General features: G+C 44.6%; 1 protein-coding gene across 1 annotated transcript in view; it reads right to left on the minus strand.

Annotated features, from left to right (window-relative positions):
* Positions 1-25,588, minus strand: part of Tulp4 (TUB like protein 4) — a 106,031-nt gene that overhangs the window by 30,551 nt on the left and 49,892 nt on the right. The window contains exons 3-5 of the mRNA XM_028772742.1: positions 23,056-23,217; positions 8,528-8,708; positions 5,718-5,852 (exon numbers count right to left, since the gene is read on the minus strand). Coding sequence (XP_028628575.1) covers positions 5,718-5,852; positions 8,528-8,708; positions 23,056-23,217 — 478 coding nt within the window. The remainder of the gene's footprint in view (positions 1-5,717; positions 5,853-8,527; positions 8,709-23,055; positions 23,218-25,588) is intronic.

Consider the following 25,588-nt stretch of genomic DNA (forward strand, 5'->3'; position numbering starts at 1 on the left):
TCTCTGAAATACAGATCCATTTTGTAGAGAGGTTGGACTAAATCACTGAAGGTGCCCTGATGACATCCACATAGATCAGAACCCAGGACTAGAATTCAGTGCCCAATCTATACTAGGTCACAGGTGATCAAACTCCATGTGATGGGAAAGACTTGGATGCTGAAGCTAGCACACTGTGTAGTAGCTGAGTTCTTTCACCTGCTGGAGAAGCTAGAGAGCACTCCTTGAGGTGAGGCAGCCTCCTAGTCCTTTCTCATTAAGTCAAAACAGAGCAGAAACCAGGAAACAGCTTAATAGCTCCAAACACAGAACAGAAAGGCTGTAAGCACCTGAAATCCTACAACCATCAACAAACAGTATTTCTCATATGAATTAAAATCAAACTAGGTAACAAAAAGTAATTTTTAAAAAATCAAGTAAATATCCTAGTTAAGATTTTAACACAACAGGAGAGGGAACTAGAGAACATATGTATAGAGTGCTCTGCACGTGTGAGGCCAGATCATGCCTAGAGAAAAGCCTGGTCATGACTGTGAGACTGAAATGACCTGCTCTGGAGGATAGCATTTTGCACTCAAAGAACCTAGAGACAAAAAGTGAAAGCAGCAACAAGATGGCCCTGCTAGCATTCCTGAGATGGGAAAGGGATGGCAATGTTCCCAAGGCCCCTCATCTAACCCACCCTGTTTAGTGGGTGGGTAAATGACTGTACCACACTTCTTTCTTTCGTTCTTTTAAGATTCTGCAAAATTTTGACACAAAGTAGATTTAACAACTAGAAGGCAAGCTGTTGTCTCTGCAGCACTGGCCTGGATGTGCAATGCTTCAGAATTCTCAGAGCCAAGGCAAGCAGAGGCTGAGAACTCGAGGGGTCTCTGTGTTAGAGGTGACAAGAGTCTAAGTCTTTATGAACAAGGTCCCAGGGACACAGTTCATGCAGGTGCAGAGACATCCTGAGAGCTGTCATCTGCCACGGTAAGATGCTTTCTTCCAAAGGAGAGAGAGACTCCTTGTGAACACGGTCCTCCTTGTTCTGGCGAGCACAGGACTTATAGTAACAAGGGGTACAGCAGGAAACAGTGGCCTCTCTGAGGTTCAGCAGAGCTCAGCTGTGCTGAACACAGTGTACTTGATTACCTCACGAGCCTGACAACTAACAAAAAGCCACCTGGAATTTTCCACTGTAACCAAGGTACTAGTAGGTTCTCTACAGGGGCAGAGTTCCTGGGACTGAAATTTGAAATAGTCATAAAGTGATAGGGAAACAAGAATAAAAGCAAGTTCTCATTTGGTTGCAGAAGGCTAGGTATGATTGAGACATACTTCTTTTAAAAAATAAATGCTTGAATCACTTTAAAAATGTTTTCCAGTGATTCTTTCCAAGATTTTTAGTAATAATGTTCTTAGATCTCGGAAGAGACTATTTAGAATACAGTGTAGAGACAGCCAGTACATGCTGTGTGCAGAAGTCCCTCTCACTCTTGCTGCAGCTCCTGACACACAGGGGACTGGCAGCTGCAGGCCTCTAGGCCGTCTGCTCTCATCTTCACTTAATTCTCAGGGATTCAGTCCTCTGCACACTTGGGCCTTTTAAACACTGTACACAAAGAAAAACAGCAGGTTTATACTATTCTCCTTGCCCTGGTTATCTTTAACTGTCCACTTGACAAAGCATGGAGTCATCTGACCAGAGAATCTCACCTGAGGGATGGGCCTACTAGAATGTCTGCGGGGTTATCTTGACTAATACGTAATGTGGAAAGGTCTAGCCTACTGTGGAAGGTACCATTCCCTCCCTGGGCAGGTAGTCAAGACAACAAAAGTATCCCTCCAAGTTTCCTCCTTCAGTGCCTGTTTGAGTTGCTGCGCTGACTTCCCTCTGTGATAGACTGTGCCATGGAAATGCAATACAAATAACTTTGACTTCCCCTAAGTGCTTTGGGTAAGTGTTTAACACATCAACAGAAAGAAAACTAGAATATTCCATAAGCCAATCTCATGGACCTTTAAAAAGAGGTAGCTAAGACTCAGCAGGAAGGGAACGGTACTATGTACACTGTAGCACCATTTGGGAGTTTGAGGTCAACACAGTCCTCTGTCCCTAAGTTTTCTATAGTAAACAGTTGCTTTTTTTTTTTAAATTAACCATAAGGTATGTATATGTCTGTGTGTACATAAACATGTGGACGTGAAGTGATTGAAAGGGGGAAAATACACAATTTAGTAATTGCATGATGGTAAAATCATAAGAAAAGTTTTGGGCTTTTTTTTTGTTTTGTTTTTAAGAAAGTTTGTTGTTTGGTTTTCTTTTCCTTTTTAAAGGCTGGGGAGATAGCCCACGCAGTCAAGTGTTGTATTATAAGCATCAGGACCTGAGTTGAGAACCAAGAACTCAAGTAATTGCCAGATGTGGTGGTGCATGCTTATACTCTATTGCTAGAGAGGTGGTAGAGACAGGGGACTCCTCGGTTCACTGGCCTACCAGCCTAGTCTAACTGAAGAGCATTCGGGCAATGAATAACCCTGTCTCAAGAAAGCAGATCCTATCTCAGAGGATGCCACCTGAGGTTACTCTCTGGCCTCCATACATACTTACAGGACAGAGTCAGGATGGAAAGGCAGAGGCATGCTACATGAGGAAGGTGGCAACACAGCCACACACCCATCCAAAACCTGCACGATTCCCACAGACCTTACTGAAATGATGAAAGGTGCAACTCTGAGCCCGGAAAGACGGCTCAATCATTAAAAGCGCTGGATGTTGGGGGGTGGGGTGGGGTGGGGTCTGAGCATGCTAGGGGGCAGGTAGGGGGACAGAAGCTCACCTTTTGTTTCCTGATATATATGGGATGCAATGTGAGGAGGGTCTTTGGATCTACTTATACCACCTAGAAATGTGCTGCCACTGCCAGTATCAAAGAACACCGGAGCTCATGACTCAGGCATATTTTTTAAATAAAAGAAAGAAGGGAGAGGGGTGGATATCACACCAAAACCCCATGTCCTGCTCCTTGTGTGCTAAGTAGAAGCTTGGGGTAAATTACTCAGCCAACTTGATCGTAAAGTGGAACTCCCTCAGCAACAGCTGCACAGTGAAAGCAGACACCCACCTCTGTCCCCTCCAGAACCTGCAGCATAAAAACCACCGTGACAGGAGATGCAGAAGAGGGCCGTCATGGAGGACAGGGTGGGGTGGGATATGTGCACTGTGTGTTACACTGTTACAGGGCTGGTGATAAGGAGCATCAGGAGTGACCTTTCTCCCCCCGGGAAAAGTTCTCTGAGACAGCATGGGAAGACCAAGGGGATGAGAGACTCTTCAGCCTTCATCAGACCCTGAAGTGACAAGACTGTTTCCCGAAGAACCAGGGTCACAGCATCTTTAGCAATCTTAAACTGCAAAATCTAAACAATGTCAGTCTCTCTGTCCACCAATTCTTCTCACATTATTGTGAGGAAGTAACGACTACAGCATCTTTAGCCTCATGGTGCTTGCTTCTTTCCATTATTTATTATGCAGACAGTAAGATCATAGATTAAAAATAAAATCTATAAATGAGAACTATTGCTGCTGTTCATACCACATGTCAGACTGAATCAAAACCCTGTTGATGTCAGATCAGAAACAAATACTCTGACACCAAGATAGGAAAATTACTTATATACAGGAACGAGTGGATGATACTAAGCTCAGGTGAATCTGTCAAATCATGAAGAGATAGCACAGCACAAGTATACAACTATCCCCAGCTACTACACCATAAATAACTGAAAACACTGCAGATCAGATGTCACCCTGCTAATTAAGGATAGCTTTCTGAGCTCCTGACAAAATGGTGGACTCCCTTTATAAGCAGGGATTCTCCTTTTCTGACCTTGTCTGGGGAGCTAGAAACTCACGCCCCCCCCCCCCACACACACACCTGTGGAATGTCACTTAGCCTCAGTTAGATCACAGGTTCAGCTTCCTTTCTTCAGATAAGAACCAGACCAGCAAGCACCTGAGATTCCCGGAGTGCCTCCCCATGCTAATGAGGCATCTCAGTGCCTTAGCCTTCAGCCAATGACCTCTGCCTACCCTGGATATTCCTAACCCCTTCCTCCAAATCCCTTGATTCACCCGGAGTAAAAGTTGATCTGTTTCCCTGAAGGTGATCCCAGTGTCATGAACTGTATCAGCCAACTATCTCGGGAGTGGGGGAGGAGAGGAGTCACAATTAGATTTAGAATTCTCATAGGTAATAACTATAATTCTCTCTCTCTCTCTCTCTCTCTCTCTCTCTCTCTCTCTCACACACACACACACACACACACACACACACAAACACACGAGTTAAAAACACAACACATTTAAAAGGACCAATACAGGTTGTCCTATTCCCATAATACACATTTGGTGAGAATGCAGTAGAACAAACAAGAATGGAATGGTAATTATATTATCTTGAACCGTAACCAGACATTTAACAGAGAACAAAATTCAGGATTCCACAACTAGAGGCAGATCTCAGGAAATTAGCAACTATGGTTAAAAGTTTAAGATCAGTTTTTGAAGAAGACTAGAACTTTAGGAGATATATGGAAGAATTTATAAGGGCCAGTCTTATTTTTAACTCAATGGAAGACAGAACCTTCAGAAAATAGCCAGCAGAACAGCACAGAGTGTAAGTCTGCTAGCAAGGAAAGACATTTGCTCTCTTATCCGTGGCATAAATAAAGACTCTGCACAGGTTCTGTCCTGGGGAGCTTATAGACAAAATAACTCCTTACAAGTGCAGTTCTGAAACAGCAAAATGGGATACCTAAGAACGAGCAAATTTGCTTAAAAATATGCTTTACTTTGAAAACAGACTTAGTAAGTGTGGGCAGATAGGTGCCATATACGGCTGCCAAGTGTGATGCACACATGACTCGTCCCAGCCCCGAGGTTCCTAGAGAGCCTGGAGACAAAGCAGCTGCTGCCGTGGTAGTGACTGCGTGACAGCCAGCTAAGACAGTAACTAGCTGCACGGCACTCTTATCTGTCTCCCGAGTCAGATGACAATAAGCCCAGTAATATCAAGGACCAGAACCAGTCCAGGCTTAGAATTTAAATTTTTCTACTCTGCCTCAGTCAATCCTGAAGACACAAGATTGTTGTTTTGCAAAATAATCTACCAAGGTCACTCTGTTTTTAGTAACCTTGACATACACAACCAGAATAGTCCCAATATCTCTGTCCAGTCATTTTTCTCTGGTAAAAACATTTCCTCACAGGAATGTAGCAGCACTTATCACTGCCCTGCATGGATATGACAGCCTGGAACCTCCACAGGTCTTTCAAGGAACTGTACTGCACAACCATCAACTCCTTATAAGCTTGCCAAACTCTAAGGGCTCTGGGTAAAGGACAACATGGTGCCATTTGCTGCCATTTGAGTAAAGTGACAGTCAGATGTAAATATGGTCAACAGCAGGCCATCCTTGTTGGAGTGGAGAAAGGAGAGAGCTATGACTCAGACTGGGTATTAGGAATCCCTACTCTACATGAGAGTAACTATAGACTTGTTAAGATGAACAGAGAAGCTTAGCAGAGTGCCCTTTGTCAACAGACTCCACTAAGCCCCCAAACATGGGAGAGAACCCTGCAGCTATCCAGGAAGGCACCGGCCTGGAAGGCAGGCATGCACAGGGAATGCCTGGAAGGCAGGCGTGCACAGAGAATGGCGTATCTGTACCTTTCAGTCCTGAACGGATGACAGTGGGAGACAAGTCATCATAGTTGTTCATTAAGCTGATGTCTCCTGAGGTGAAGCTGACGGTGAGCAGAGGCTTGATGTTCTGCACAGGGATGGGGTATGCCGCAGGACCATCTGTGGAAACACAAGGGCCCAGTGACTAGTTGGCACTGAGTACAACCTGACCCCATGTCTAAGGCTGCTCTGTTTATGACACCTCACTTAGTACTTTTCTCTTGCCACGACAGAACACCATGACTCAGGCAACTTACAAGGGGAACAGTTAATGTGGGCTCACAGGTGCAGAGGGTAAGAGTTAGCAGGCAGGCAGGGCGCTGAAACAGAGTGGAGAGCTTGGATCCTTGTGTGTAAGGAAGAAGCAGAGAGAGAGGGATAACTGGGAATAGAATGGGCTTTTTAAAACATCAAATTCCATACCCAGTGACACACATTCTCCAAGGTCACACCTCTTAATCCTTCCCAAACAGTTCCATCAACTGGGGACCCTGTCAGTATTCAAACACGTGTGCCTATGGGGCCATGCTCATTCAAAGCATCACAGTGCCCTGAAAGTTGTCTAATAATAGAGCTCACACTCTGGTCTGGGACGGGCCAAGTGAAGCACGCACTGCAGCACTCAGGGTCACACAGTAGGGCACTCACGTGAGGAGCCGAAATGAGAAATAGGATAGGCAGCCCCAGAGGGAACTGAGGGTGATAACGTGTGTGAGTCTATTAACAAATATATTAATGTATTATGTGTTTCTTCTGATACTAAGTGTAAATTATTTAAATGTTGTGTAACATTAAGAATGGTGGGGAAAGATATAAAAGTGTTTTCTTAATTGTGGTCCAATGCACAGAGCAAAGAACTTCACTCTAAGTTAGAGACAATAAGCAGCCATAGCAGCCAGTATTAGATCCACAGGAGCCACCAAATTTACAGAGAGGGTAGAACCTAGATATGACTCATGAAGTACTTTACCATGTGTGGAGTACATGGCCAGCATTAGCAAACTCTGCTTGCAAGTTCTAGGAGTGCTCTTATGTAACAGGCTATGAACAGGCTCACCCACACAGTACTCGATAAAGAAAAAGTCAGGTTGCAGAGATGGCTCAGTGGTTATGAGCAGTCACTGCTCTTGAGAAGACCTGGGTTTGATTCCCAGCACCAATTCCAGTACCAGGGATCTGATGTTCTCTTCTGGTTCTGCAGGTGCTGCATGCATGAGGTGTACAGACTCAGATGTGGCAAAACAGCCACACATATGTAATAAATGAATTACAATATTTTTAAGTAAAAGTCTCTCTGAACACCTGGGTGGCTGGAGGTGTTGTAGTGGCACTGAGGTCATGTCCTGCAGGTAGTGAGGGTGGTCTAGCACACATGTAACCCAAGACAGCAACCTTTCCTTTACTCTAAGCAGTCCATCACACCACCTCTGCACTCCAACACTGCTACATCTGATATGCAATGTGTGCTACCCTGAGAGCACCCACTGCTTCTGAGAAGTGCACCCTGGTTAGAGAAGCGTCAGGTGTACACTGCTGTCTCAGGTCAATGTTAGACTTATTCTGTGGTCTTTGCACACTATTTCCTCCTCTAATAAAATGAGTAAATCTGCGTCCTACTTACTAGACAGGGTTTCCATTTGAAGACAAGCTATCTGCATTTCATCGAAACTGGCTTTATTACTCTCAGGCTGCAGAAATATGACTAATAATTTATCATGGCTGTGTCCATCAGGAGAAGGATAGTTACTTCCTCAATGGATTGCTAAGTGCTAAAACCCTCCTCCTAAGACCCACAGACCTGAACCCTACTGATAACTTATTTTGAACATGGGAAAAATCCTGAGGAATCATCTGTGTCTCTGTGACAGGAGGGAGGAGACATGTGCCATCCACACACTGATGACACTGGTCAAGCCCTTCTTCGCAGGACAACTTACATGATCCATCGTGACAGGATTGATGAGGAACCATGGAATGCATGGCTTCAACTCAAGGGGACGAGCGGAAACCAAGAGCAGACAGGAGCCTGCAGCTGTCGGACAGTCTTGTAAGCAAGGAGCCACTCCTTTCTCAATTTTATTATACATCTTTCTTCAAGGAAAAACAATTCAGGGCTGAGATACTGATGACGAGCCAATCAATCCTGATGTTGGCAGAGGCCTGCTGGTTAGCAAAGGCTTCCCTTGGTCTCCTTCACATCTGACAAATAAAATATACTACCACCACAGGTGAGGAGGCATAAGTCTCAAGTATCCAGCACCAACTAACACCAATAAGGCTTCCAGAGGGGCACTACAGCCTTGTGACTGAGAAGGGACAGAGCACAGATAGGGACATGGAGCTCTAGCTCCAGCTGCTGCTGTCTGGAACAGGAGAATGACTCTTTCTTTTACATAAAGCTAAGCCACCAGCTTTAAAACCGCTAGGGATTTGGCCATACCACATATTAAGTTATATTAATAGTATGTAATGTTTCATCTATAATGAAAATTTATTCCTGCTAAGCAGCTAGGTCCCACAAAACCCTAAGGGTAGGAGGAGACATATGTCTCATTTTATGTCTAGGAAAACCTTAGTCTTTGGAATGCAGTCAATGCACCCAGTGATCTTGAGAAAAGGCGTAATGGGAAGACACACATGGGGGGGGGCGCGCAGTTGTGCTGCATTTCAGCATCAAGAGCTCTCTCCAGGAAGTCAGAGAGGTGTATGTAAGGTGAACCTTCTCTGAGTGATGTCACTCTTTCCCGATGTGCTCTTTGCCATTGCAATAAAAGCGAGGGCAGTGCGCCGGTTACCTTGGGGAGGAGAATAATCGTCTGAGTCCGTGTCACTCTCACTGCTGTCCTCCACCAGGAAGATGGGGTAATTCCAGGACATGCTGAGGATGCCATCAGACTCATGTAGGAGGACATGGGCTAGCATTCTGCCGTGGCAGTCCATGACAATCACCTGCCCATCTGCTGTGCCAAACAACACCTGCAACCAAAGAGCAGGGCCCTTGAACAAGTGGAGTAAATTTCAGTCTCAATTTATTTTAGGAGGAAAAAAATACATGCACAACTAAAAAGACAAACCGATGAAAACAGGGCGACAGGACAACTGGCTTGGTTTCTTTTCTGTTGCTGTGATAAATACCCCACATAAGCAACTTCACAGGGTCTATTTTAGCTGTTCCAGGTGACAGTCCCCATAATGGGGAAGTCACAGAGGCAGGAGCCTGAGGGGCTGGCCACACCGTCTCCATAGTTCAATACACACATGCATGGTCAGCTCATTTCCCACAGTTCTACAGGCCAGGCAGGGTCACCATCAGGAGTGGTGCAACACACAGTGAATGACGCTTCCTACCTCAATCACTGTAACCAATAATCCCTCACATACGGGCATGTGACCAGCCAGCAGCATGATGAACACATTATGCTGCTCATGCACTTTCAAAAGCAGAAAAAGCCTGCTGCACTGTTTTTTGTTTTGGTCTTCTAGCTAAAAGAGGGGCTAAGAAAACATCCATCTTTGTAGAAAGTAAAGAGGCACCAGGGATTGATTATTATAGCTCTAATACAGAAACTTTTACGCCTGACAAAAGAGGAAATACATCAGGTCATGTAAGGACCACATCTTACCACATGTGGAAAACAAGACGCTCTGAAAGTGACTTTTTAATTAAAGTTTAGACGGCTTATAAAAGAATGGGTCTCATTAATATATTCTCATACATGTACATTATGCTTTCCTGGAAAAGGTTAGACTTTCCATGTTTAGAGTGTTTTTCACAGATGACAGTGACATTAATGATACAATAATCAATGCAATGCTGTGAAGACGGCATTTACATACTCACCGAATGTTTATACAAGCTGCCACGTCCTTCATCACAATTAATAGAAACTGCTGGTCCATACTGGAATGGACCTCAGAGGAGCCCAACACCTCAGTATGGTTAGGGCTACTCCTGAGAACTTTCTCTTGATCCCACAGCTCTTAGAGGACACAGACAAACTGAGTATGTGAGGCAATGGATGTAGGCAGGCACACATCAGAGCTAGCAAATTCTGAGGGAAGAGTCTTTGGCTGTCAGCTCCTCACTGTGAGTAGCACGGGTATGCCACAGTTGTTAGAAACCAAGCTGGACAGAAGTGTGTCACTACCAGAACATTACAAGAGAAGCCTTGGGTCCCAGGAAGCAAGATGAACACTTACCACCTGCTTTGTGATCGCATCTGGAGATCTTGGATCTGACACTGTTATAAACTTTGAAATTGTTTTGCCTAACGGGATTGAGGGATCTGTGCCTAACATCCGCTTCTCAGTGTGACAAGCCTGCCAGTTATCATCTGTAACACATGCACACGCACACACGCACAGAGCTTAGGAAGCATGAAATAGTCAAACCAGACAGGGCTATCTAACTGCAAGGGCTGGAATTCACACTCAGAACATTTTTAGGGTTTTTTCATCCTGGCATCCTCTTGCTCTTGAGACACTGTGACAAGCACCTCTACAGCCGACTCTACAGTTATATCCTTGGCATCTCGGAGAGCTCTGGATGCAGAGTGAGCTCTTGGTGAATATTGTTTTTAATGAAAAGACTGAATTAAAATTAAAGACAGCAGCAATTTAAAGACATGTGGGTAAATGATTAATAACGAGGGAAGAAGTAATAAGCTTATGGAATATGTATGGCTGTTTTATAATGAACCAATCACTCATTAAATATTCTGTTCTGCTGTTGTTTCTAAGATAGGGTCTATTCAACCCAGGCTAAATTCAAACTTGTAAGCTTGCTGCTTCATGTTTCAAAGTTTTGTGACAAAAAAGCATGTCCCATCATAACAAATATTCCTTTAAACATCATCTACAGTTAGGGGCTGTTCTGGGACAAGTATGTCACAGATAACTGAAGAACAGTAATACAACATGAAATCAGATTTGAAAAAAGAAATCCCCATTACAAGTTCCTTTCATGACTAACCACTTCAAATGAGATAAAGCTTCTGTAAGCAGAGGATTTCAGGAGAACAAGACAGAGGGAGAATAATGAGACCACGTGCAGGAAGACATCAGTCTGCCCACAGCCAAGGCACACTGGTGCTGGGGCACAACAGCCCCTTCCAAGCTCCTGCACCGCTTGCAGTTCCAGGTTAGGCCTAACTCTCTTTTCTCTCAGCGACTACAATCATACCACCTGCCTCACAGACCTCCAGATAGTCAACCCGTTGCCAGTTAAGACTGGCTTTGCTGAGGCTCCAATGTCCAGCATCTGTGTAGTACAACAGGTACTTAGAGGGCTCATACGAGGAACTCAGGGGCTCTCCACACAGAACTGGCCTTATGCTAACCACAGCCTTCACTCACAGTATGCTGAACTCCACTCTGGTTTTGGATCAATCTCCATCATAGCTCTTGAGGACAGGTCTGCACCCTAAAATGTCAGATGGTTCTGTGAGGAATGACTAGTAACTATTATACATTAATTTGTGCAAAAAAAAATATCATTGGCTTTTGGCCTAGCTTTTCAACCAATCAAATTCTGACTTTTTCCTTTCCTTCTTTAAATTAAAGCTCAGTATTTACTTCTTCTGCTAAGATTGCTCTCCCCTAAATTTTCTTCTACTGTTGCTTCTGGTGGCTTCCATGCTCCTAGTCAGAGTAGGTACAAGCCTCTGTAAGGTTAGGCCAGCTTCTTCAGCAGAGAGCTAGTTCAACCCTGTCTCTGCATTTCAATCACCTTTCAGTTGGAAATATAAACTACAAGGCAGTTTTCTCTTAAGATTTAAATTACATTTTAAAAATTATATATATTGTATGTATGTATGTGCGTATGTATGTATATACGTATGTACGTATGTATGTGTGTATGTACGTACGTATGTACGTGTGTATGTACGTATGTACGTATGTGCTCATGAGCACTGACACCCATAGAGACCCAGAGACCAATCCCTTAGAGTTGGCTCCAGGTTTTGTTGATGTTGTTTTTTGGGTTTTGTTTTTTTGTTGTTCCTTTAGCAATAATGTGATTTTAGTAATCCACATGTGTGCTAGATAGTTTTACATCAGCAAGGCATAAGCTGAAGTCATCTGAGAGAAGGGAAACCCAATTAACAATAAGATCTGGCTACGGCTACGGTCAATTTTCTAGGGCATTTTCTTAACTTGTAATGGATGGGGGAGAGACCAGGCCATTGTGGGTGGTGCCATCCCTGGGCTGATGGTCCTGGGTTCTATAAGAAAGCAGGCTGAGCAAGCCAGTACACAGCACCCCTTCACAGCCTCTGCATCAGCTTCTGCCTCCAGGTTCCTGCCCTGTGTGAGCTCCTGACTTCACTTCCTTTAGTGACAGACTATATGATGTCAAAGTGTAAGCTGAATATATTCTTTTCTCTCCAACCTGGTTTTTGTTCACGGTGCTTCATCACAGCATCAGACACCCTAACCCAGAAAATATCATCTTTTCATTTCCATACAGAACTGGTTTTATAATTGTTAACAGTGGTTTACAGTGAACTGTAAGCTTGGAACCCAAGCTCCAACCCTGAGTGGAAAGGGGGAAGATGCAGCACCATTCCCAGGCTCTTATTTTGGAAGCAGCAGCGTCTTATCAGTACAGTTACCTTTAAAAACAATGCTCATCCCAGCACTTGGGAGGCAGAGGCAGGCGGATTTCTGAGTCCCGAGGCTGGCCTGGACTACAGAGTGAGTTCCAGGACAGTCAGGGCTACACAGAGAAACCCTGTCTCGAACCCCCCCCCCCAAAAAAAAAGAAAGAAAGAAAGAAAGAAAGAGAGAAAGAAAGAAAGGAAGAAAGAAAGCTAGCTCACCTACATGCTTTAGTAAGACTGGACTGAGGAATTGCCAACAAGCATGGTTCCACAAACAGCGTTTTGTAATGTAGTATAATTATTAGCACTAGAATTAGTTCCTGAGGGAAGTGATGATTTTTCTACAAGCTTTATGGCCCAGAGCCACAGGAAGCATAAACACTGGCAACATGCTCCCTTAACCTGAGCATGGATAGTGCAGAACTGAATGGCCTGCTGAGGACCAGAATGAAAAGACATCCCTCTTTTTCTTCAGAGGGAGCCTCTGCTCTGATGTAATTCACAGCAAACTTCCCTCTCATTTTAGAACAGCGGCCTTCAGAAGAGCTTCAAGGCTAGGCCTGGATACTTTGTAACTAAAGGAACGGTCTCTAAGAGGAGACAGCTGTAAATGAAAAGAGCTGCACACCCGCACCTGATACGACAGTTGCTGTTTTACTCTGAAAAGATACGAAAGGCGGCTTCACAACTGACCATAACCACTTCTAATCTGTGTGAGTCTGAAGACCCCACAGCTCTCGGCTGCTGAAGACTACTTGTAAACTAACCTAGAGACAAGGGAAGACAGCCTCTCCAGCCCAGAAATGAGCTTTCTTCCCTCCTTCCCAGAGCCGGAAATGATTTTGTAGGAGTGCTGCACTGCAAAAGGGAATCCCATGTTTATTTTAAGCCCTTAACTAACCATCTATGGGAAGATTCCTTTCCCAAACAGGCAAGGAAACCACGAGTCCTCACAACTGAGAAGAGCACAGAGTGAAGAGCAACTCCCTCCTTTTCTGGCTACCCTCATCCAATCATTGTGCCACTCTGTTTCTTGTTTGGAGCATTTTGTTTTGTTTTTCCATGTGTTCTGAAATTTTTGAGGCCTTGTGGAAGAAAATCCATTTCTTTAACTCCAACAGGTTCAGCTACTATATCTGTATATTGCATTTCATTTTGTTGTTGTTACTGTTATTGTTGTTTGGGTTACTAATTAAGACCCCATACTGGCCACAGTGGTGCACATCTATAATCTGTGTTCCTGGGAGGCTGAGGTAGAACCACCAACTTGAGACCAGCCTGGGTTGCTAGGCTCCAACACACATTAGAATTCTGGTTGGTTGTGGTTCTCTCTGTGGAATTCTTATGGCTGTCTTTTCATGCCTACCCATAGCAGCCATTAAGCACGTCTGCCTGTGACACTGAGAGCATCTGTGCCCTATCAGAGATGGGATGTGTGCTGTTCCAGTGCAAAAGCCAACCCAATCACACTCCAGTCACACTCTTGGAGCCATGACCTTGACTGCACCTAACCATGATCTAAGAATGCAGAATTTCAGCACAAATAATTTTACTCACTCCCCTTCTGCCTCTGTTGGCCTTGAGTGAACATTGGTATTGTTTCCATGAACTCAAGGTCATGTCCCTAGAATGACACTGGCCTCCCTCAAGTCCCTGCCTATGAAAGCTCAATGTCTCTAAGACAACTGGTCGCTCGAGCCCACAACCCAAGACAGGGCCCCATCGTCTTTTGGTGGAGGTCCGCTGAGCAGATCCAGAAGTCTGGATCCAATTCCCTTGACAGGCCCCTTCCAGCTTCTGCTCCTCTCCACTCAGTGCAGTGTCCGTGTGCTCCTTTCTCTTCCTCATTCTTCCTTTAAAACACCCAGTCATTCTACACAGACAGCAGGGAGCTCCAGTCACTTTGCTTCAGTAGTCACTGCCGGCTCAAGTCTGCCCTTCCTGGGCTAGCTCACGTTGGTACTGGTTTGTCTTGGTACCAGCGACAGTCCTGTAGACCCTGCTCTAGCCACCATGTATCTCTGGTCCTGTGGGGCAGGACAGAGCCTGACCTTAGCACTTCCCAAACCTGCAGGCTGGCCTCAAACATACAGAAGTACTCTGCCCAGCCCTTCTCTCAGCCCTTTCACCAAGAAGTTTATTAGTAGGTGCAAGAAAAGAAATGTTTTCACCATATTTAGGAACATACTTGGATATCTCTGTAGCATTTTAAATAGGACTCAAAAGCTTTTACGGCTGACAGAGGGAGGTAGGAGCAGGATTTGTGGTCACACTCTTGGAGCCATGACCTTGACTGCACCTAACCATGACCAGTTAGCCACAAACTGGCCCTGATCCTTTTTTTCTGTTTGATGTTTGTTTTGTTTTGTTTTTTCCCCCATACAGAAAAAGATGCTTTCCAACAGGACTACACAGTCTACACAAACCAAACAATCTAGGATGGTCCCAGCATCATGTGAAATCGTTCATAACAATGTGAGGTGTGGATGTGCACCTTGGGCCTCCATTTTGGAGAATGGCAAACTTGGCATTTCGGTTACTTCCACGGTCTCATACATGGGGTGTGTTTTAGAAGCATCTCTTTCTTCCTCCTCCATTCAAAATACATTATATATGTTAACAGGTAGTGCACCTGAATTTGAACAAGGCAAGAGGGAGGGCCCTCAGGTGCTGAGTTAGTGACTTACACTATCTGCACTGCTCCTCTCCACGCACGACTTCACTTGTTTCCTGGAACAGAACATGACCTGGAGAAACAGCTTCAACAATGGTGCTCTTAACTTGCTGACTGTCCCATGTGCTTCTGCTCGCTTGCTTGCCTGTCCCACCTTATGGCTTTAGAGGGAAGACATGCCTTCCCTCTTCCATGCTCATTGGTGCTGGAATGTTTATTCCAGAACAATTCCCACAACTTGTAAATCAAGTTCCTTTAGCCTTAAGCCAAGCCAGAGGCACATGTCTCCAGTGGCCTGGGTGCCTTCTGGAGATGTTCTCATCAGGAGCCAACAGCTACCAGACAGGGTCTTCACCATGTTTGCTCTAGTCACCAGCAAAGGTCTTCAACAAGGGTGTGGATCACCTTAATCATTTTAATATACCAAGCTTCAGAGTTCTTGGCTTTTGTTTTTCTTTTTAAAGAAACTCTTCCAAAAGTCTGTGTAGGAGATGGGAGAGAGACTACTGTTTGCTTTTCCTGTTGGGCTGAGCATGGTGGCTTCTGAGTCTTTTCCAGGACACCGAAGCCTTTGCCATAGCCTCACAGCCTGCAGGCTCTGGGAGTGAGAAGGAAGCTGTGGAGACAGCCAGCCCTTACAGAGCAGCCAGGGAAATGTTACCTACAGTGAATACAAGTCTGCTGTAAACAATAAACAGTCATTAATACTTTAATTTTTCAAGTTTGACCTTTTTCTATCAGAAGGCATGTCTTTCTTCCAGGTGTTAGAGGACACCGGTGTGTCAAATATTAGAAAAGTACTCTTGATTACAAAGCTGTCGTTAGTTGAGAAAGCAGAGGCTGTGTGACTGTTTGTCTGGGACTGTGTGTCCCAGAGAGGCCCTTCCATATCTGGCACCGGCAGCCATTCTGGTGGGCTGTGGTTAGGAGGGCAACACACACTGAAGAGACCTGCACAGATGCACTGAGAATGAGGGAACTCAAACCCACTCTGAGAATTACTTTAAAAATACAGCAGAGCTGCCCATGGTGGTGCAAACCTATAACAACAGTGGTTCAGAAGGTGGAGGAAGGTGAATCATCTCTGTTGTGTTCCACACCAGTGTGGCTGCAGGACAAGTGCTATACAAGAGACTGTGATTCACAAGCAAACAGACATAGCCATGATAGAGTATGCTTGCCTAGCACAACCATGGACCTAGGTTCAATACCCATGAATACACACACACACACACACACACACCACACGCACTACACACATACCACACACACACACACACACACACACACACACACACCACACACATACCACACATACATACATACCACACATCTCATACACACACACACACCACACACACACATACACACTCAAGCATGCATACACACAGAGAGGAGAGGAGAGGAAATGATAAAAGGTGAAAAAAAAAAAAAGGCAAACTTTGGCTCCAGTTATTTTGACATGATACTGAGATTGCCCTTAAATGTTCAATTATGCACTAACTGTAATAGCTTTAGATTTAATAAAATAAAAAACATAAATTGTAAAAATCCCAGGAAGATGGCCGAGTTAACAAAGTGCTTGCCACACAAAGGTGAGGATCTGATTTTGAGATCTGGTAAGTGCCAGGTCCTAGTGAGAACCCTGTTTTAAGTCTTGACTCCACCTACAAGTTCTGTTTCTAGTGAAGCATTTGCCTATAGATGTGACTTTTACTTCACATGGAACCTTTCCTGGCTTTCCCTCACTGTTATCTAAAGATGACTGTATAAACTCTGTGTACTTGGAACAACACCAGCACACATCAGATGGTGTTTTGTACTAACCCTCCTTTTGCCAAGTGAGACAAAATAACCCTTTCAAGGTGTCAGGGCTGAGAAAAATAAGTGGCCTGATCATGCCTGCACATTCTAAAATCTGGAAAAAAGTGGAATCTTAGTAACTGTCAAATATTTATTAACCTAGACCCTTCTCATTTTATTTGACATTATTTTCAGAATGTGTAAGAAAATATGAGATTTAAGCATCTTTCTTTTTAAAGGTTTTAGGATTTATAAAGTAAGTATGAACTGTACTCAGGGAAACAAGTCTGGAGCAGCTAGCAACAGGTATATCAGGTAAATTCTCCTTCTACAGCATAGTCCTTGAGAAACCCTGTCCCAATGGGAGAAGAAAGTCCCAAAGGACTGTTTTCTTGGGATTCTTCCAGGAAAAGTGAGAGACACAGAGTCCCTTCCTATGTTACTACAGGTGTGTATTCACAAACAGTTACCACAGAATTCTTCCTCTTTTTGACTAAATTCTCAAAACTTGGTTTTGAGCCTTTTGTCAGTGAAAACACATAAAGCATGTCTGGTTGGCTGTTGGAGGACGGTTACGGCCTCTGCCTTTCTGAAGAAGGGAGATCAATCTCAAGTGGCAGGACAGCTGACCGTGACCTTAATCTCCTGGAGGCACAGTTTCAAATGTCTGTATGGCAAAGCACTTTCACATTCAAGTGGGCTGTCCTCCTCTCAAACCCCAGAAAACACAGAGGAGACACAAGTCAGGGCTCCACAGAATACCCACTGCTTCAGTACCTTGGACCCATGGAACACTTACAGGCTTTTCTGTCAATCATATCTGCTACTTTCTGTGTGCACTGTCTCTCTCTCTCAGGTCCTTCAGTGCTCTAATATGAACACATCCCAACCTTATCAAGCTGTTTACACTACTGCTGTTTCTGTCATCTTCTCTTTTCCAATAATTTCTTAGTGTGTTATAAAATGAATTAGATGCCCCAATATTTTTTTTCCAGGAAATTTACTGAACGGAACTCTATTTTGCGATGAGGACTAACATAAGTGACAGTCTAATCCAACAGGTGTGGGTGCCCTGAGAGACAGGCCCTGGGGATGCAAGTGTCCAGAGGAAGCCATGTGAAGACTCTGCAAGCAGTGGCCACCTCTAAGCCGCAGACACACTGCTAACGTCTCAGTGTTGACTTAAGCCTCAGCAGTGTGAGGAAGGAGTGTCTGCTGGCTCAACCACACAGTCTGCAGTGCTCTGCTAGGGCAGTCCTAGGAGGACACACTGCCCTTGCCCACTATCCACTATCCAGACAGGATTACCTTCCCTTATCACAACACAAACCTCTTGCATGAAACAAATGCAATAATTAAAAAAATTAGCTGAACTGAGAACAAGCTGTAAACATAACTTGATTTTTTACCAAGGTTCTGTATGTAGCCACACTAAATTGTTGAACAACATTGAGAATTCAAGTTCTCAGGACAAAAACAACAAACTCCAAAACGACAGAACCAAACACAAACACAAACCTACCTCTCAGCTAGGCTCACTGACTGATTAGGAGTTCCTTGAATGAGGAATGCTATGGCAGAACGTTGCAGGTCCAAGATCAAATTGTCTTGGGCTACCTCTAGCCCCTCACTGCCCACCGCTGTTGGACCTAACATTCTCAGAACAAACGGACAAGCTCCTTTTTAGAATGTGGACAGAGCTCTAGCTTCCACCAACCCAATGGTGAAGAATGTAGTCAGGCAATGTCTGGTTTCTACAACAGAGACTTCCCATTTCACTACAACCTGGTATTTTAATCTGTTTGAAACATGTCTTAATTTATGACTTTCTCTGTGCTATGAAAATGACAGAGAGCCATCACCATGCAAGAAGACAGCATTTACACAACCTGAGTCTGAGTTCCTGGGCCACGGTCACTCACACTGAGCTCCAGATTCTAACGTTCCAAATGAAGAGTTGGAATAGACCACCAATTGGCAAACACAGAGTAAACTGACTGTGGTTCTAAAAACAAAACAAAAATATACACGGTTAACACAATTTTTAGGGCTGGAGAGATGGCTTAGCAGTTAGGGTGCTGGCTGCTCTTTCAGTGGACCTGGGTTCAATTCCCAGCACCCATGTTGGCTCAGACCTGTCTGTAACTCCATTGCTAGAGAATCTGATGCCCTCTCCGGTCTCCAAAGAAACTGTACACACAGTGTACAGACATACAGGCAGGCAAAACATCCATATACATTTAAAAACAAAAACAAAACAAAAACCAAAAACAACCCAACAACACCCCACAGTTCTCTAAGAATCAGCGAAATGAACCTAGACAATGGATGACATCACTACTAATTTCTGGGTGTGGGAAGGTGAGTGAATGATATGTAAGTTATGTAAGGCTGATCTGTCAACATGCACAAGCACACAAAAATGTACTACAAAAATATGTGCATGAAGGGTAAGAGGGAGAAACAAAAGACAACTGAGAGCAAGAATATCGTAGGATATTATTGGTTGAATTTAAACAAATCTTCTTTATACTGAACATATTCCTAACTACAAACTGGGGAAAATATTTCATATCCCACCAACAGCATCTGGAGTATGATGTGGAACAGGAGAATTCACAGGTGGAAATTCACTCCGCAAACTGAGAAACAGTCACATATGTGTATACAGCTAACAACGACACTCAGTCATTACATACTCTCTCCACCCACAATGGCACATGAGCCACCAATCTAGAATGAAGAAAGTAGGTGACAAATAGGAGGGGAAAAAAACAGAAACCTAGACTTGTAAAGAGGCACTGCTTAGAGATTTAGAGGTTGGCAGGAACTGTCCCAAGTCCTCTCAGAGTCCAAGCTATCTAAGACGTGAAGGGGAAGGATTTCTGTTGAATGCTGTTCTGACCACGTGTTCAATTCTCTGGGAAACAGGAAACACGTGGAGTCAATCCTCATATACTTGGGGATCTGTAGTCAGACCACCCCAAGCCACAGGTGTTATGGGGATCCTGTTCTCCATGTCTCACACGTAATGACAGAACCAGCTATGTCACTAACTGCAAACATAAGGTGAACTTCAAGTCAAAATCCTGTCAGAGATATCAGAGAATGGCAAGACAGGATGTGAGTTCCTTCTGATTGCTACCTGACTGAATGGGAGAGACCTAGGATTTTAATGCAGGACATGTGTGACAAGGTTTCCAGGGGCAGTTAGATAACAAGTGATCTGACTTAACGGTTTCATCCAACAATCATTTCAAAGAGAAGAGACTAAAGGAAGTTGTCTGGCTGGAAGCAGTGTTGTCTCCTGGAGTATGTATTGAGGGACAGACACTAACCTTTCTCTTTCCTGTCTCTCTGTGTGCTTTTTGGCTGCCATGAGTTAAACAGCTCTGTTGCTTCTTGCCCTTCCACATGACGATTCTGACTTCATGAACGCTCTAAAACATACAACGCATGGTAGACTGTGGCAACCTCTGTAAGCCAAAATAAATCCAGTCTCCTGTGTTCCCTCGGGCATGTGTCACAGCCACCAGTGCCACGGGAAGACATTTTCTCTTCTACATTCTGGTCAAATCGGCCTAAAGAAGCATTCAACTCTCACCTCCCTGTTAACTTCATCTGCAGACACACTCTTCAGTGTCCTGTAAACCATTTGAAAGTCTGATGAACAGAGAGGGATGCAGATCCTTCGCTGGCAGTGAACGCGGTCTTGAGGACACAGAGGGTAGGCTGGGAACACCTCCACCACACAAGCATTGCCTTAGTGTTGCGTAGTCACAGCCATGGCCACTGGCTCCTTCAGACTGTTGCCACAGCTTCAAAATAGTGACAAAAGCATGAAGGAGCTGGCTGTGGGGTCCCGTGCAGCGCTGTGGACACTAGCTGTGGGGGTCCCGTGCAGTGCTGTGGACACTAGCTGTGGGGGACCCTGTGCAGCCCTGTGGACACTAGCTGTGGGGGCCCCGTGCAGTGCTGTGGACACTAGCTGTGGATACTAGCTGTGGGGGTCCTGTGCAGCCCTGTGGACACTAGCTGTGGGGGGTCCCGTGCAGCGCTGTGGACACTAGCTGCAGGGGACCCCGTGCAGCGCTGTGGATACTAGCTGTGGGAGCCCCGTGCAGCACTGTGGATACTAGCTGTGGGGACCCCGTGCAGCGCTGTGGATACTAGCTGTGGGGACCCCGTGCAGCGCTGTGGACACTAGCTGTGGGGGCCCCATGCAGTGCTGTGGACACTAGCTGCGGATACTAGCTGTGGGGGTCCTGTGCAGCCCTGTGGACACTAGCTGCAGGGGGTCCCGTGCAGCGCTGTGGACACTAGCTGTGGGGGTCCTGTGCAGCCCTGTGGACACTAGCTGTGGGGGCCCCGTGCAGCGCTGTGGACACTAGCTGTGGGGGCCCCGTGCAGCGCTGTGGATACTAGCTGTGGGGGTCCCGTGCAGCCCTGTGGACACTAGCTGCAGGGGGTCCCGTGCAGCGCTGTGGACACTAGCTGTGGGGGTCTTGTGCAGCACTCTGGGTCGTCTATGATCCGCTATATGTCCTTACACCATTCCCTAGGCATAGCATCGGTGAGCTCATAGTTCTGTCTCTTCACACTTCCCAAGTTCTCCAAGTGAGAAATCGCCTCTCCCTCCTGTGTCACCTCCTGTGTGATACACACTTGTCACACTGCAAGTGTGTGCATGGGTTTGGTCTGTTTGGAACAATCGCTGGCAGAGCACACTGGCATCAGATGCGCTTCAGACAGGGCACAGGTTCCATCCTTTGGGGCACTCAGAAGGGGAAGCTGACGGGAATGAAGTACATTTTCGGTACTTGCACAAGCATCCTCACATTTGATCACTACAGAAGTGTGGGGAGGAGGCAGGAAATAATTCACAGCCTTTGTCACAGAAGAGGAAACTGATGAGGAGAGGAAGAGGCCAGCTAGCAGGCTTCCCTCACGAGAAGAGTAAGACCCTAGGAGACTAAAGTTTCATGCAAAACTAAATGCTTCACAGAAATACTGAAGGAGAGTAAGAAAAAGCCTATTGGAAGAGAGAAGAAACTTAGAATTTACAAATCTAACAGCACTGATCATGAAGAAAAAAAATTTGCATGTTTAAATTTGAGCTGATGGAAACATGCAATGAATGTGTGGGAACCAGAGAACTGGTTCCGTAGACAGTGTAGCTCAAGAACAGAAGATACAGTGCCAAGCAATACTACTTGGGAAACACATTTCATATTTGCAAAGGTTTAAATTGGTCATGCATATATTTTTAAATTATCAATACATAATTGTAAGAGTCATTATGCTTTTTTTTTAACCACTAAATCAAACAGGGCCAATGAAGAAACATTTGAAATCATACTTCAGAGAAGCAGACAGAGGCTCACTGCCATGGAAGCTCTGTGGTACTCCGTCTGACTCATGTCCTTCCAGGTCTCTCACCACGCTCAAGGACTCCTTAGGGTTAGTTTACAATGTGACATCCCACGCCCCACCACTTCACATTCTGATTTCCTTAGGCACACTAAGAACTCTGTCAGTCTCCCCCTTTTAAAACTACAATCTGTGGCCTTATCTACTCAGCTCCCCAGTGATGGAGCCACACCTTACGCACCTACTCTACAGGGGAGTTCCCACTTTCACCATCACATACACAGCCTAAGGCTGCAACCCATCCTTCCTGCTCGTGTTCTTCTCAGGAGTGCGTTCCCAGATGCAGGCTCCGACAGAGTCTGGCCAGCGGCTTCCCTGAGCACCGTGTAAGGAAGCACTGTTCACTCACCCTGCTGCTCATACCTCACCATCATCTGGACTATTTCATTACCGCTGCTCAGAAGTGAACTATGAACAATTTAACTTTCCTGCAGAGGAAAGTTTTTCACAATATGATTATTAGTTGAACTTCCCTTCTACTTGTTACCTATTGATAAACCGGCAGTTTATTTAGATTTCTAAAATTGACTTATATGAACATTTTATATAATTAAAACATTAACTGAATGTTTACCACACTAGGATTTCAATTACATTTTTGTTTTAATTTTCACTTTGACAGTTTTCTCATTTTACTTTTTTACTTCAGTGCTGGAACTGGAACTCTGGGCTCTGTGCATCAACAAGCCTTTCTACCAGCTAACAGTGTCCCCAGTGCTGTGTGATTCTTTAAGAGGCTTTTGCATCTGTCCCCTCCTGCCTCCTCCTCAACCCTTCATGGTAACAGTGCACAGCGACATTTCAGAAGCATTACCTGCTGGTCATCGGGAGTCCATATGCCACATGTGATCTGGCTCTCCAAGTTGATTTCAGATGACCAGTGTCTTTGTCCGCTGACGGAACCAACCAGGACAAAGCCATCTCGATATGAAATGAGAGCCTGAGTCCCATCGTGGCTCCAGGTGAAATCACTCACCTTAAAGACATAGACAGAAGGCTCAGGTTACAGCATGAAAGGGAAAATCCTTTTATCAAAGCCAAGGGATAGTCATTAATTCAAATTTCTGTTTAAGACCAAGATGGGCTAAAATCAACAATATAAAAGGGACAGCTACAGCAGTCAGAGACGGTGGTGCTTTCCTGTACTTTCGGCAAGCCGCAGGCTATCACACTGAGTTCCAGGTCAACATTAGCTCCAAAATAAGACCTAGTCTTAAAATCCAAACAAGCAAAACCAACCAACCAACCCCCATCAAAACCAAACCAAAAACCAAACCAAATTCCGAAACCCCCAAACAGTGCTATCACAGCATGGACTGTGTGTCAGCGCTACTACAGAGCTCTTGAGTACTTTAATGCAGTAAGCACTGGGACAACAATCCAAGGAGGCATCATCATTCCATCGACAGACAATCTAAGGCACAAAGGACCTAAATAACTTAGCCTTAGCCGCACAGTCAGTGAGTGACAGAGCTGAGAACCACAGCTCTTGCCTTTTCCACACAGACTCCTACTTACAGTTAGTAACAGGCTCTCTCTCCATCACCATATGTTACAGCTCATTCCAGAACAGCTCTACACTTCTAATTCCTCTGATCAGAGTGAAGGGACAGAAATGTAGGGGAAAGCTCATCGAGTACTGAGCAACTCAAGAGTATTTAGAACCATGTATTCAAATGCTGCCTCTCACCTTTTGTTTTCTGGGCTGAATTATGTCTATGGCTTTTTCAATATTGCTCTTTTCTCAATACTGGAGGTAATGGGGACTAGTGTGTAAATGAGGTTGGGCCACAGTGTACTTTAGTAGTAGAGGACTGAACAGCAATCTTGATTCCTACCGTGGTAAGGAAAGGAAATATGTTTCTTTCATCTTATGACTTTAATCATTTACCCATATCTTCACAATCTGCAGATACAGGATTTAAAAAAATATTTATTCTATTCTGTATTTCTATTAGTTATGTGTACATGTGTGTCTGCCTGAGGGTGTGTGTATAAAAGCCAGAAGAAAGCACCTGCCCCTGGGTCTGGTGGCACAGGCGGTTGTGAGCTGCCTGTTGTGGATGGACACTGGGGACTAAACGAAGGTCCTCTAAATCTGGTGACCACAGAGCCATCACTCCACCCCCAGGATTTGATTTTCCCTCCACCTACCTCCCCACTCATCCTCTCTCCTTTATTTCTTCCTCTCTTTTTCCTGAAACAGGGTTTCTCTGTGTAGTCTTTGGCTATACTAGAACTCACTCTGTAGACAGAGATCTGCCTGCCTTTGCCTCCAGCGTGCTGGGATTAAATAAATGTGTGCGTGTATGCCACCACTGTCTGCAGATGCAGGAATTGACAGGTGTTCAATAATTTATTCATAGCCTAGAAGCTATTTAACATAGACTTAATTTTTTTCAAATATGCAGGGATTTGGGGGAGTTTGTGAGACAGAGCTTACAGGGTGAGCTATGCTGGCATACGTAGACCAGCCTGTTGCCTTAAGTGCTGGTGCTATAAGGGCTAATCATCATGCCGTCAACACTGGGACTTAGTGAAATTGGTGCCAAAGATAAAACCCAGGCCGCTGTCTTTCATATGAAGTACTTAACCAATGACATCATCTCTGGACCCCTATCCAAAACTTTAAACACAGAATCTGTCCAATCATCTTTTAACTGAACTTAGTCCACTGATATTTATTCTGTTCTCTACTATATTTGGTTCTGTCTCTACCATCTTAATTTACTTTTTAGTTTGTTCTATTGTGTTTCTTTTTAACTTTTCTCTCTCACACATAAAATCACTAATCATAATCTTTACTGTTTCATATGCTTGAAAATATTCTTTTAAAATTTTGTGATATTGCTAAATATATATCACATTTCAAGAAATAAGAAAACAAACAAAACAGCAAAGAAAAAGCACTTTCAGCTGATTTCAGCATGGCTGAGGCAGACATTGGCCAGTGTCTATGGCAGCAATGGCACTGACTGGTGGGACAGGCCCTCAACAGCTGTTACAAGTCAGCCGTGAATGATGTTTCTGTACAAAACTCAGAACTCTGGCTTCACATCATGTCTAGCCAGTTCCAAGATCCAGTCTCTCTTAAGAACACAAAGTTTCCATAGACAGAATATTACTGGGCAATAAATGTAACATTTTCCCCAAAGATCATGCTATTATTTACACGTACTTTGACCATGTATCATGAAACAGTTATTAAAAGAGGGAACATCATCATCACCACCACCATCATCATCTTCATCATCATTGTCCTAAAACACTAAAGCACACAGGCAGTGAAAAGAAGCTTCTCAGAGATAGCAGCAACTCTTCTGCATGTCTGTCTCTAACCCTCCTTC

The sequence above is a fragment of the Grammomys surdaster genome, unplaced genomic scaffold (assembly GCF_004785775.1).
Source record: "Grammomys surdaster isolate TR1022 unplaced genomic scaffold, NIH_TR_1.0 218, whole genome shotgun sequence".
NCBI classification, from domain to species: Eukaryota; Metazoa; Chordata; class Mammalia; order Rodentia; family Muridae; genus Grammomys; species Grammomys surdaster.